Genomic DNA, 14,636 nt, shown 5'->3' on the forward strand with positions numbered 1-14,636 from the left:
CTGATTATACCTCTCCTTTTGAATATCTTATAGGTGCCTCAGAGTCAGTATGTTTAAAACTAAAATCATCATCTTAATCACCACTCCTTTCCTTGAAACTTTGCTGTCTCTCTCAACCAATGTCATTATCATACATCCAGTAAATGCCTAATCTAAAATCTATGACTTCTCTCAAGTATCATTTTTACCCTCCCACATCTAATTAGTGAACTAATGCTGTTATTCTATTCCCTAAATATTTTTATCTGCATCTGTCATCTCTACTCCATGACTATTATTAAGGATCTTACCCTAATTCCTGTAACAAACACATTTAATCAGACTTCCCATCTTCAGTTTTGCCTTCTTTCCAAGTGGTTGTCCATATTACATAGTGATCCAGCTAAAACACATATGTGATCCTGCACAATTTTGCTTGAAACCCTTCAGAGCTCTTTATTGCTCTCAAGACAAACACACGCTCCTTAACTCCTTACAAAGCCACCCATGATCTGACTATTGCTTACCTTCCAATATTGTCTCAGCCACTTCCCTGCCCAACTGCTTCCTTATACACCATCTTCCAGGTTTAATGGAGGACCTTTAATTCTTCAAGCAATGCTCCCTCTTGCCCCTGGACCTTTGGGCATTCTATTCCCTCTATGTGGAATGTTATTTCCTTGTATCTGGCTAATTTCTATTTTCTTTCAGGTCTTAGCTTCTTTTGGAAAGAATTTCCTAACCCCACTCCCATCCAGTGTCAGACTTTGTACTCCTTCCTGTGTACTCCCACAAACCTTGGATGGTCTCTATGATAGCACTTTCCACATTGGATTGTTGAACTTCTAAAGTGGGGCACACCCAGCCTTGCCTCCCCACCCTGGCTTAAAGGTGACTTGAAAGACGTATACAAAGCCATAGGCAGAATGGACATGCCTTCTTAGTGTATCAGAGTCACTGAAAGGTTTGAAGGAGAAAACATTTTAATGTGTATTAGTTTCATATGAGAAAAGTCTGTTATTATTATTAAGGATGCAGTGTTTGTGTGAATTTTATGATAAAACACACTACCAAGGAATTTCCCTTAGCATGATGTCTCATTTCTCCTGCCCAGACACTCCTGCCTGACACACACACTCACCCGCACGCACACATACACCTGTGACATTCACTTCCCTCTGCCCTTAACGGTATTTCACTCTCCACTGACACCTTTTAGGGAAAGTTTGAAAGTGGTTGCTAAATGGTACTGTAATCACAAGCTGACTCTCCAGTTTACTCCACTGGAATGTGAGCTCTTTGAATACAGAAACATAGCTATTTTCTCCGCTGTTGTCTCTCCAGCGTCTCAAGCATAGTTTGTAGTACCTTGGAAGTACCTCATAAATCGCTATTGAATGGGTAAAAGGGGATTGACTTAACACCTTAACAAAAGTCTTCGTTTATTAACCTCTGTAACAAGATAGGAATTTCTTAGATCTTATTTTTTACCTCAGAAGACAACTTTCAAAGCATTTATATTTTTCTTTCAGCTTTAATTCTTATATTGTCCTTCCCTAAACTAATTTATTTAAGCATTCAGAATATCATTAGTACTATTTTATTTATTTTCATATTCCTCTTCCCCAGTTACCTTATGGAATATACTTTCACTTTTCGCTATTAAAGATGATAGAAATGATTAATTTATAATAAACAACATATACTACTCTAGGTGGAAACTAGGGGAGCAATTGTTATATATCTATCTGTATATCTATCTTTGTAAGTATATATATAGATACAGATGACAGTATTATAAAGTGCTTTCGTTCTTTAACTTGTATTTCTGTGTCACTTACCTATGTTATTTATTGGTATGTATTAGCGAGTAAAGTAATCCGTGCTTGTTTTATTTGTATAGATGTGTACAGGGAGGAACTACTGCAATCCCTGGGGCTTTTGGCTGTGGAAAGACCGTGATATCGCAGTCTCTATCCAAGTATTCCAACAGTGATGTGATCATCTACGTAGGATGTGGCGAGAGAGGAAATGAGATGTCTGAAGTCCTCCGGGACTTCCCAGAGGTCTGTATCTATAAAGCTTCCAATACTATTCTAGAGAAAATACCACTAATCAACTTTAATTGGCAATTAATAAAGCTTTGTGTTGGATCTGGAGCAGTGTTCTCATTTGTCAAGGATCCTTTAAGGAATTTTCTAATTATATCTGTGATTCAGTTTGTATACTCAAGGAGAGGAATTTGAATTTTTCAGTCAAACACTTGAAAGTTTCTTTTTATGGTCTGGTGGTTTTCAGTTATTGGGAGAAAGGTACAATAGGCAAAATATTTATAGGTGTGAACTTTACATAGCCTTTATATGATCTACTAGGTTACTGTAGTAATATTCCTTTTTCCATAAAATAATGGGCTTCATTTATGAAATGGAAATACTGGCTGTTTTCTTTACAGCACAGTGGGATAGAGGGAAGAGGTTGGAGTGATGGGAATATGGCTTTGGGAATACAGATTATAAGAGGGATTAAATATAAACAAGTTATGAAAAGGGGACTGAAATGTTCTGGGGATCACTGATAGATTGTTTGCCTCTAGCTCACGATGGAAGTTGATGGTAAGGTAGAGTCAATCATGAAGAGGACAGCATTGGTAGCCAATACCTCTAATATGCCTGTTGCTGCTAGAGAAGCCTCTATTTATACTGGTGAGTATATGAATTGGAATAAAAGCGATTAACATATCTGTTCTTAAGTTTAAAGCTAGCACCAAACTTTTTCTTTTCCAAAGAACTTTTCTTTCATTCTAAAGTACCTTCATACACACAACTATGTTCCTAGAATATTTTTTTAATATTTCACATATTATTATATCTTGAGAATGTCAATTTAAGACATTAATAGAGCTGCCACAATCTTTTTGATGACTTTAAAATGATGTATTGATGTACTATTGGTTTTTTTTTTTTTCATTATATGTTTTATTATTGCTGTATCTCTGAATATATCTGTATCTCTATAACTTGAATTATCAGCTTCGAACTGAAATACTTTGAATATCAGTATGTTTATATATTACCTTTCATCTTTGCTCCCACTTCCATCCAGCTTTTGGTGCTTTGATTTCCTCATTTTCAGGATTTATAATGTTCGTATTCTTTTCTATAACCATAAATCCAGTATTTGTATTAGCCTTAGACCTAGTAAAATGGAGTCATGCCCACTGGCAGTCCCTTGACTACAATTTTTCCATTTGTTTCATGGTTGGACAAAATTTGAATTCTTGTTTCTTTGTAAGTCTGGGTTTTTTCAGCTGCCTTTAAATTTTAACAGTTTGGCAGAGTATAAAATTTTTTGATCAGTATTTCTTGCCTAGAGAACTCTTATTTCAGCATTAAGTGCTGGGGAGAGACCTGACGCTGGCCTACTTTTTTTCCTTTTATAGGTGATTTTTCTTTTTACCCAAAGGAATGTCTCTTTAACTTTGAAGTCTTCTTTTTATTTATTTATTTATTTATTTATTTATTTATTTTTTGGCTGTGTCGGGCCTTCATTGTTGGGTCTTCGTTGCTGCGCACGAGCTTTCTCTAGTTGCTGCGAGTGGGGGCTACTCTTCATTGCGTTGCACGGGCTTCTCATTGCAGTGTCTTCTCTTGTTTCGGAGCTCGGACTCTAGCTGTGCAGGCTTCAGTACTTGTGGCACATGGGTTCAGTAGTTGTGGCTCACGGGCTCTGGATCTCAGGCTCAGTATCTGGCACACGTGCTTTGTTGCTCCGCGGCATGTGGGATCTTCCTGGACCAGGGCTCAAAACAGTGTCCCCTGCATTGGCAGGCGGATTCTTAACCACGGCCCCACCAGGGAAGTCCTAACCTTGAAGTCTTATAACTTTATTAGGATATATCCCAGTATTGATAGTTCTGATAATTTTTTCCTGAGACATAGTGTACCTTTTCAATTTATGAATATGTCTTTTATTTTGGAAAATTTTTGAGAATTGTTTCTGAAACTTATTCTCTTCCATTATGGTTTTTTTGTTTTCTTTTTTTTTTTTTTTTTTTTTGCGGTACGCGGGCCTCTCACTGTTGTGGCCTCTCCCGTTGCGGAGCACAGGCTCTGGACGTGCAGGCTCAGTGGCCATGGCTCACGGGCCCAGCTGCTACGTGGCATGTGGGATCTTCCCGGACGGGGGCACGAACCCATGTCCCCTGCATTGGCAGGTGGACTCTCAACCACTGCGCCACCAGGGAAGCCCCTCTAATTCTTTTTATTTAGCCTTTTATCCATTTTTTAACAGGGTAATCAACGTGTATTCTTTGTATTGCTTCCAATGAAGGCTTTATGTCCTCCTAGCTCTTTGCTGAGTTCTGCTGGCTCATGAAACATCTTTTGTGATCTTACTGTATATTCTTTGAGATTTTTATTTTGTGGTAGGATGCAATATTAAGATTTTCTTTTATTAATTAATTGTGGTCACAGTTTTCATTTGTTTCTTGGCAGGTTCTTTCTTGTTGTACTCTGCTCTTCTGTCTCTTTCTTTCTTTTATTTTTGTTTAGTTCCTGTGCTGATGTTTATTATTACTATTAATCATCTTTGCAGGAGATGGGAGGGAATGGTTGTTACTATGGTCCAGGGTAGCAGGAATTCTTCCTGGTAATCTGTGAAGTTTGTTATAGCATAGAGTTGTGTAAGTTATTTTACTTTTTCTTTCCTGCCACAAAAATCCACAGCTACAAGGCCACTTACAATGAATTCTTTCTCTTCTACCCTGCCTCATTCACTTTTTACTTACTGAAAAGGAGTGCCTGCCTTTGTTTTATTTGTCCCCATCTCTCTACTTCCCCTTGATGCCAAACTGGGTCCAAGGAACCCCTGCCACTAGCCCTGTACCCCTTTTACTGTGTTCCAGACAACGGATTCTTGGTTTTGCCCCTCAGGATGTACTTCTGGTTTGCAAAAGCTTAATCTGAGATGTGCAGCCTCAGGTGAATTCTTCGTGTCTTTCCACCCCCTTGTTTGTTTTTTATCTCATTTAGTTGGCTTTCCTCATTATTTTGTTGTAAAGCTAAACATGGCCCCTAGTTTTTGACTATGGAGTTTGTGTTTCTATATTTCTTGTTCTCCTTGTTTGGTGGTTACTCGTATGAGGAGAAGGAGAAAGTGACATACTCATCTACTATTTTAGGACAAGAAGTCTACCTACTTCTTTTAAATGGCTGCACAGTATCCCTTTGTATGGATATATCATAATTTATTTAACCAGCATCCTTTTAGGGGGCACTTGGATTATTGATAATTTTTTTGCTCCCACAAACTTCATACCATAAAACATTCTTAAGCATGTTTTTTACACTGTGGCTTTGTATGTTTTATGTGCATGTTTCTTTGTATTTTTGTCAGGTAAGTTCTTAGAAGTAAAATTGCTAAGAATACAACTGTTAATTTAGATTTTAGTTTCTAATAGCTCTTGAAAAGGAATAACAGTGGACAAGAATTCTGCTTCTTCACATACTCACCAATGCTAATTTTTTCAACACTTTCTTATGATCATTATCATACAGAAAAGTTGAAAGAATATTACAGTGAATACCCATGTACCCCACACCTAGATCTGATCATTAGCATTTTACTGTCCCTGCTTTATTAGATGCCTATTCGGTCTGTATTTCTTACAGTGAGCTAGCATCTTTTCTGTGTGTATTAACCATTTGCAAACTGCCTTCTGTCCATTTTTGTATTGGTAGTAGTTGTTTATCATATGGATTGGTAAAGTTCTTTGAAATCAGTCTTTCATCTGTTACGAATGGCAGATATTGTCCTAGTTTGCTGATCTTTTGATTTTGAGGGTTTTTTTTTTTTTTTTCTTGTAGGCACTGATACCTTTAGGTCTATGAAAGTGGTCTATGAGACTTCTTCGAGGTTTAGTCATGTGTATCTGTCTCTTCTATCAAGTCTTTTTAATAAATACATACACACAGGCATTAGTGAATGTTATCACAGAGACACAGTGTACTTGTATAAGAGAGGATCTGATTCTACCATCAGATTGAAATATGTGATAATTACTGTGTTTTTTAAGCCTTAATAATGATAAGTGGTATTTCTTAAAGACTTTGTTCCTTGGATCATGTTTTGGAAGCCTAAGTCAGTATTTTTTATTCTGAAGGATGTAATATGATAAATAGTAAAGTTCTGAGTTTTCCAGCAACTATTTTGTTTTACTTATGTAAGCATCTGTTTCTTTACTGGTAAAATAAGGGAATTAGGGCAGTAGATTTGGGGATGCTTATGATGTAGCAACAAATATACATTTCTAATATCTTAGAGTTGTATAGTACTTTGTACTTTGCAGAGGGCATTTATAGAAACCATTTCATCTGATACGTATAGATAGATAGGGTGAGAGTTATTCCATTTTCACAGATTAGGAAACCACACTGGGAAATGAAGTTATTTTGCTAAGATTAACAGAATAGGAAGTAGAACCCAGGACTTCTTTCTGTATATTAGCTTCTTCTAAGTGGTTTACTGTATGTGATTTTACAGGAGAGGACCCAATCTGCATAGCAGAATGATCTGGATAATTAAGATTATTACTCACGTTAATAACACTTGTTATTTTTGAAAAATAACCAAACAAGCTAATTAGTTGAGGATTTTTTGATGCTTATGTCTAATTATCTCAACAAAGAATGGGAGGAAAGTCTTTTCCTACTTTTAAAAATGTATACTAGGCTATGATAAACCCAAACATCAAATTGCTCAATATAATAGACATTTATTTCAGATGATCAGGGCAGTCTTCATTATTCTGTCATTTTTGGGCTGGGACACAGGCTGAAAAGAGCTCTTTCATTTCGACACGTATCTTCCATGGGTCCTGGGAGTTCTCACCCTCTCAGTAAGCCAGAAGGAAGAAGTAGCATGGAAGGATGTGTGGCTTGCCTGGTGGTGGAACACATGACTCTTACATTCCATTAGATAGGGGTCAGTTACTTGCCACATCTAAATGCAGAGGAGGCTAGACAATATAATTCAGCTGTGTGCCCAAAAGAAGGAGCACAGATTATGATGAACAGCTAGAAGTCTTAGGAACTTATTGCTTTAAATTTTTCTTAAGGGTGAAAAAGTCAGGATTATACTTTGTAGGATTATGACTTGTAATATTCTTCCCAATTTAGGAATTACACTGTCAGAATATTTCCGTGACATGGGCTATCACGTCAGTATGATGGCTGACTCTACCTCTAGATGGGCTGAGGCTCTTAGAGAAATCTCTGGTCGCTTAGCTGAAATGCCTGCAGGTAAGTCTTTGTATTGCTTATTACATAAGCAAGACTGTTAGGATTTGGGGATTGGCTTAGAACCTCTCTTTAAAATTTCTTTTCATTTTTCAGATAGTGGATATCCTGCATATCTCGGTGCCCGTCTGGCCTCATTCTATGAGCGAGCTGGCAGAGTGAAATGTCTTGGAAATCCTGAGAGAGAAGGGAGTGTCAGCATTGTAGGAGCGTAAGTATCAAAACTGTGCTTTTCATAAGAAAAAAAGGTTATTTATTTTAAAGAGACAATATTTAGCCCCCCCTGAGAGCAGTGATTCTTAACCAAGGTTGTACTCGAGTCATCCAAGGAGCTCTTTAAAATGCACATGTTTAGGTCATCTCTACATGTTCTGGTTCTATAGATTTGACTTGACTGATTTATTATATTCAAGTCACGATATCATAGAAATAATTTAGAAAATTATAGACATGTTAAGGTAAGACTGTATCATGATAAAAACAATGTGAAGATTCACGATCCCCACATAAAGCCATACGTTGTTCTCAGACTTTTTCCTTCCTTCCTGCTTCATCTGTTTGATTAGAATAGTGACACAGATTATTATTAAATCTGTCTCATTTCTCAAACTAGAAGGTGTTTAATAGTTGTCGTTCTTAATTTTCAACTTAGTACTGGTTTTTATTTAAGATTTTTGTATAAGATTTTCTTTCCAAAGGTCATATTTCTAAAGTTATTTACATTAAAATTGACTTGCAAAAAATTGCTTTTATATACAAGTTATTTTCCATAAGTATTTCTAATGACTTTTTCTTCTTTTAAATTTAGAGTTTCTCCACCTGGTGGTGATTTTTCTGATCCAGTTACATCTGCTACTCTTGGTATTGTTCAGGTATATCTTTCCCTAGTGTAGTCAGCTTCTGAGCTCCACCCCACCCCAGGCTGTCCACATCATTGTGAAATATTTCATTTGGTCACTGAAGAGTAGGCAGTGGTAAAGTCTGTTTTAGCAACATTCTTACTACTGAAAGTCTTCAGTGCTGTCTGTTCTTTCTTAGCTCTTTATCTAGAGTTTATAATAGACTTAATATTCTGTAAGTGGAAAATACATTCGGGTAGCAAAGTTTTATTCGTGTTAGAGTAATACTACACTTTGAGTTAGAGTAACCCTAGGAGTAGAAATAAATGGACCCAAAAAAGATATAATGGGGCTTCCCTGGTGGCACAGTGGTTGAGAGTCCGCCTGCCGATGCAGGGGACACGGGTTCGTGCCCCAGTCCCGGAAGATCCCACATGCCACGGAGCGGCTAGGCCCGTGAGCCATGGCCGCTGAGTCTACGCGTCTGGAGCCTGTGCTCCGCAACGGGAGATGCCACAACAGTGAGAGGCCCGCGTACCGCAAAAAAACAAAACAAAACAAAAAAAGATATAATGGCAAAAACCCCATAGAAGTTTCTCCTCGTGGTATGGTCCAAGGCAGGTAACGCTATTAGAGGGCAGCTCTTTTCCATTCCATAGTAATCCAGAACCAGCACTTCTTTCACCTTGGGCTCCACCTAGCCTGGTAATTGTCTGCATCTGGCTGGTACAGGGGGACTGTGTAGAAGGCACACCTACTTTGGGCTCACGCCTGGTCACTCCACTCATTCTGTTAGCCACACCCAGATGAAAGCAAAACTTAGAAAGTGTAGTTTCTGCCTAGGCAGCTTCCCAGTGACAAGGGCATGAATTCTAGTGGATAGCCAGCCAACTTGGCCATTAAAAGTAAGCCTGGGGGGGTGCTTCCCTGGTGATGCAGTGGTTGAGGGTCCGCCTGCTGATGCAGGGGACATGGGTTTGTGCCCCAGTCCCGGAGGATCCCACATGCCGTGGAGCGGCTGGGCCCGTGAGCCATGGCCACTGGGCCTGCGCGTCCGGAGCCTGTGCTCCGCAGCGGGAGGGGCACAGCGGTGAGAGCCCTCTGTACCGCAAAAAAAAAAGTAAGCCGGGGTGGGGGGGTGGGGGGGATGAACTCGAAAATTGGGATTGGTACGTATACACTAATATGTATAAAATAGATAACTAATAAGAACCTGCTGTATAAAAAATAAATAAATAAATATTTTTTTAAAGTAAGCCTAAATGAAAGATGTATATAAATCAGAGCTATAATTTTTTTCATGTTGATACATTTATAAGCATATGTATTACTCATATGGGAAAAATAGAATATTTGCCTATATTTCTGTCAGTTTCAGATAAAAGGAAGTGGCAGAGGCTAAATTTACAACTTTCAAGATGTTTAACCTTTGCTAAAATTTTGAATTTTTAATTACAGGGAAATGGGGAGCAAAGTTAGGAACGCATAAAATACATATGTATGTTTGGCCTCAGAAAAATGACTGTCAGATCTTTTAGGATTGGCCCTTAATGATATGGAACTGAATTTATTCAGAACATTTAGAGGTTTTCATTAAAGTGAAGTATCTATCTTAATAAGCATTTTCTGGTTCATCTGTTTATATTGCACCATCATAATCTTCAAAGGAGTCAGTTTTTTGCTCTCAGATTTGACATACTATTAAGGAAATTTTGATTTGTAGATATTACCCATACTGAAATGAAAAGAAATACATTTTCCTATTTGCAGTTTTATTCTATTTCATTTATACTTGTTATATACTAAAAAGATAAATAATTTGACCAGAAAAGTATAGAATTGCATATTTACGACAAACAAATATATTTCAGTACTTCAAAAAAAATTGTTTTTAAGAAAAATTTTTATGTTTTGTTTTTGATTTTGTCTTTAACTAAGGTGTTCTGGGGCTTAGATAAGAAACTAGCTCAACGGAAGCATTTCCCATCTGTCAACTGGTTGATCAGCTACAGCAAGTACATGCGTGCCTTGGATGAGTACTATGACAAACACTTCACAGAGTTTGTTCCTCTGAGGACCAAAGCTAAGGAGATTCTGCAGGAAGAAGAAGACTTGGCAGAAATTGTACAGCTTGTGGGAAAGGTAGGTTGTAAAATCTTGCGGAAGACAGGTCTGTGAGTTGCACTGAAGCTTTTTAAGGACAAACAGAACCTTGGATATGCGGATTCTTGCTGGGAGAATGAGTATTTATTAAATATTTTTTAAACTAATAGAATTTTAGATTATTCCTTTATCCAGCAGGTATTTGAGGGACCTGCTTGTGTTATGGAAAGTAGAAAGATGAGTGGTGTTTAGATTATTATTGAATAACAAACCACTCCGACATATAGTGGCTTAAATAGTGTTTTTTTGCTCATGGTTTTTGGGGTTAGTGGGCTCAGATGAGAAGTCTTGCTTGGGTCCCCTCATACAGTTTTTACAGTCATATGGTGGCTGAGACCATAGTCATTTGAAAGTTTCTTCCCTCACATGTCTGGTGCCTGGGCTAGGATGACTGGAATAGCTAAGGGTTGGCTGGGCATTTCTCTCTCTATGTGGTGTTTCAAAAAGAATCAGCCTATTTGTGTACCCATGTTCATAGAAACATCTAAGCACTAAAAGGTGGGAGCAACCCAGTTGTCCTTTGCAACACACTTGTGTGCGCACGCGCACACACATGCACACACAATGGAATTAATAATCCATTTCAGCCTTGAGAAGGAAGGGAAATTCTAACACATGCTGCAACATGGATGAACCTTGAGGGGACATTATGTTAGGTGAAATAAACAAGTCACAAAAAGACAAATACTTATATATAACATATCTGAAGTAGTCAAGTTCATAGAAATAGAAAGTAGAGTAGTGGTTAATAGGGACCGGGAGGGCAGAAGGAGAGTTGTTATTTAATGGGTATACATTTCAAATTTGTAAGATGAAAAGTTATGGAAATCTGTTTCACAACAATGTGAACATACTTAACCTACTGAACTACATTTAAAAATGGTTACGATGGTAAATTTATATGTTTTCACAACAAAATCCAAAAAAGAACATCAATCAGGAAGCAGTTATGAAGTGAATTTATTAATGATAGGTGATCATGTGTTGATTATGTGGTTTCTGCATGCTAACTGATTAGAACTATTGGTCCCACGTTGTGGCAGTAAATTTCTAAAAATGTATTTTTTCCTCTTCTAGGCATCACTAGCAGAAACAGATAAAATCACTCTGGAGGTAGCAAAACTTATCAAAGATGACTTCCTTCAACAAAATGGATATACTCCTTATGACAGGTAATCTAGCCTGATTTTCTTTTTTTAATTTGAGGATATTCTGTCAAGTTTTGAAGAAGGAGCTGCCTACACATTAAAACCCTCCCCTCGGGGCTTCCCTGGTGGCACAGTGGTTGAGAGTCTGCCTGCCGATGCAGGGGACACAGGTTCGTGTCCCGGTCCGGGAAGATCCCACATGCCGCGGAGCGGCTGGGCCCGTGAGCCATGGCTGCTGAGCCTGTGCGTCCGGAGCCTGTGCTCCGCAACGGGAGAGACCACAACAGTGAGAGGCCCGCATACCGCAAAAAAAAAACAACCCAAACAACAAAATCCTCCCCGCCTTTTTTTTTCTCATACAGACACACTCTGACTCAGTGTATAGGTTTATTTTATATTTTCATAGCAGACATCTAGTGATCCAGTATGTTCCCTTGTCTTGAGTTGGCTCATTTTTCCAGTTATGACAGTGTTTTCACTCATTATCCAGCCATCTTTAATTAGATTAAATTGTGGCGTAGTGTACGGAGCCTGGGGATCGTTGCCTCTTTCAGAAGCTTTTCTCACTACCTATTACCACAGCCTGTGCCTCTTCTCTTTTCCTAAATAATATACTTTCGTGCCTCATTTCCCAAGAGTTCTATTCTGTTTGTTTGTTTGTTTATGGCTGCGTTGGGTCTTAATTGCTGCGCACGGGCTTTCTCTAGTTGCAGAGAGCGGGGGTTACTCTTTGTTGCAGAGCACGGGCTTCTCATTTTGGTGGCTTCTCTTGTTGCAGAGCACAGGCTCTAGGCATGTGGGCTTCAGTAGTTGTGGCACGTGGGCTCAGTAGTTGTGGCTCGTGGGCTCTAGAGTGCAGGCTCAGTAGTTGCAGCGCGTGGGCTTAGTTGCTCCGCGGCATGTGGGATCTTCCTGGACGAGGACTCGAACTTATGTCCCCTGCATTGGCAGGCAGATTCTTAACCACGGCGCCACCAGGGAAGCCCAAGAGTCCTATTCTTTTTCTTTCTACTGAAGTCCCTGTCGGACGTCTCACCAGTCCCTGCTACTCCTGCCCAGTGCTTGTTTTTCATTATTGTCTCTGCTACTTCCATGGCTTATTTAAAAGTTCCCATTTCTTTTAAACTTTGATAATTTGAACCCTTTGATCATAGGCTAGTTTTTCTCCCTCAATCATATTTGGCCCCATATAAGACTGAAACTGTGGAAACTGAACACATAGGAAGATTACCAGAATGTAAGACAAGCAGAAAATATGACAGTATAATCAGTAAGGCTCAAAAAAATCTGTTTCAGGAACTTAAGAAGCTCTAGGAACCATCCACACAAAGATAACCCCACAAAGGGAAAATTATTTGAAAAGAGTGTAAGAGAGTGTGCATGAAACTGTGTATGCAAATAAGTTTAAATGCGTTGGAAATTTGATTAGAATGCATGTGATGCAAGTTGAATATTAACTTCTGTGTCTTCATTATTAAAAGATATGTGTAAATGAAAGTGAACACATTACTGGAGAAAGGGAATGCTTATTAACTTTAGGAAATTACAGTTCCCTGCTTTCCTATTATTTATTAAACCTTCACTGACTGTCACAAGGGAGTCTTTACAACTCAGTTATTTTACCATTTGGGTAACTGCTTTAACTGCACTGTACAAACACAAACCCTCAGAGAGTCATTAGATTGTAGCAGTACTGTTTCATTGTTCTTCCTGTTTGATTGTGTTAACAAAAATTAACGTCACTCTTTAAATAAAAGAATTCATAGCTCCATCTCTCCATCCACCCCCTATTCCTGAGACATCTCTGTCCAAAAACTCTGGTTAAGTATTATTGATCTTTTCCACTATTCTTTTTTCATTCCTTATGTATCATGCAATAAATATAAGTAGTGTGCATATCTAAATAAAGATGTTAATGCTCTGGTATTTTATAGATGAAGAAAAAACTATGAACTTCCTTGGATTTTGTTTTTGTTTATTATTTTGACTTTCATTTATCCTAGGTTCTGCCCATTCTACAAGACAGTAGGGATGCTGTCCAACATGATTGCATTTTATGACATGGCCCGCAGAGCTGTTGAAACCACTGCCCAGAGTGACAATAAAATCACATGGTCCATTATCCGTGAGCACATGGGGGAGATCCTCTATAAGCTTTCCTCCATGAAATTCAAGGTATATTTGTTTCTACCATAAACTTTTTTTAGTAGTAAGTGTTTCTTTTTGATTTTTTAAAATATTTGGGTCCCAAACCTGGTGTGTGAAACTGGCATTTATCATTTTCATACATGCTCGGGTAATGTAAAACCAGAAGAGACCTCAAAGCTATGTTCAAATAGGAATTCACATGATAAAGATTGTAGTATGTCACGTCTAAAATAAACGCTGACGTGTTTTCCCTTTTGTCTTAAGTGCCAGGCAATTTAGAGCTAAAATCATTGCTAAGCAGCAATTACCTTACCTCAAGTGCCTGTTAATATCTAATCCCGGCGCTCTTCTGAAACGATTTCTGCTGCTTACTTCAAGTATCCTATTACACGTCATTTTTACTTTTAAGTAGACTCTCATTCTTTGGGAAGTACACAAGACATAAATAGATAATTAAGTGAAATTATCTGTAGAAACTCAAATGTGTAAGATTGTTTTTAAAATACTTGATCAGTCGAGTTGTATTTAATTATTTCTAAGTCATGACATCCAAGTATATTTACTAATCTCCTACTGAGAAATTAAGAGTGATTCTCTGAATGTGTATGTTATGTATATAGTGTTTGCATTATAGATTGGAAGTAAATTTGTGTAGACACTCACTGTATCAAGGATTTTAAAATATTCACACCCTTTGAGTCCTGTCTTTCCATTTCAAAACTTATAACCCAAGGAAATAATTAGAGATTTTTATATGGATGTATGTAGAAGATTGTATATTAAACTTTTAAATGTCATCCAGAAGTGAACGGAGCCATTGTGGCATGTACATTACAGCAAAAATATTATAAAGGCATTAACATCTTTTTTTCAAAGAATATCCAAAGACACAGGGAAATGCTTATGGTATAATTAGTGAAAAATTTGGTTGCAAAGAAATTCCATATGTAATTTGATCCAAATTTTATTTTTAAAACTTATACATTCATAGGAAGATGATAAAAAAATATATGCAATAATATAATAGTGATGACTTCTGGTAGTATAACTAAAGGTGCTGTCTT

General features: G+C 37.8%; 1 protein-coding gene across 2 annotated transcripts in view; it reads left to right on the top strand.

Moving 5' to 3' along the window:
* ATP6V1A (ATPase H+ transporting V1 subunit A) overlaps window positions 1–14,636 on the top strand; it is a 61,632-nt gene that overhangs the window by 44,074 nt on the left and 2,922 nt on the right. For both annotated transcript variants that reach the window (XM_060098955.1, XM_060098956.1), the window contains 8 exons: window positions 1,883–2,045; window positions 2,573–2,681; window positions 7,155–7,277; window positions 7,371–7,485; window positions 8,083–8,146; window positions 10,052–10,255; window positions 11,354–11,448; window positions 13,428–13,599. In XM_060098955.1, coding sequence (XP_059954938.1) covers window positions 1,883–2,045; window positions 2,573–2,681; window positions 7,155–7,277; window positions 7,371–7,485; window positions 8,083–8,146; window positions 10,052–10,255; window positions 11,354–11,448; window positions 13,428–13,599 — 1,045 coding nt within the window. The remainder of the gene's footprint in view (window positions 1–1,882; window positions 2,046–2,572; window positions 2,682–7,154; window positions 7,278–7,370; window positions 7,486–8,082; window positions 8,147–10,051; window positions 10,256–11,353; window positions 11,449–13,427; window positions 13,600–14,636) is intronic.

Source organism: Mesoplodon densirostris, chromosome 5 (assembly GCF_025265405.1).
Source record: "Mesoplodon densirostris isolate mMesDen1 chromosome 5, mMesDen1 primary haplotype, whole genome shotgun sequence".
In the NCBI taxonomy this organism is placed as follows: Eukaryota; Metazoa; Chordata; class Mammalia; order Artiodactyla; family Ziphiidae; genus Mesoplodon; species Mesoplodon densirostris.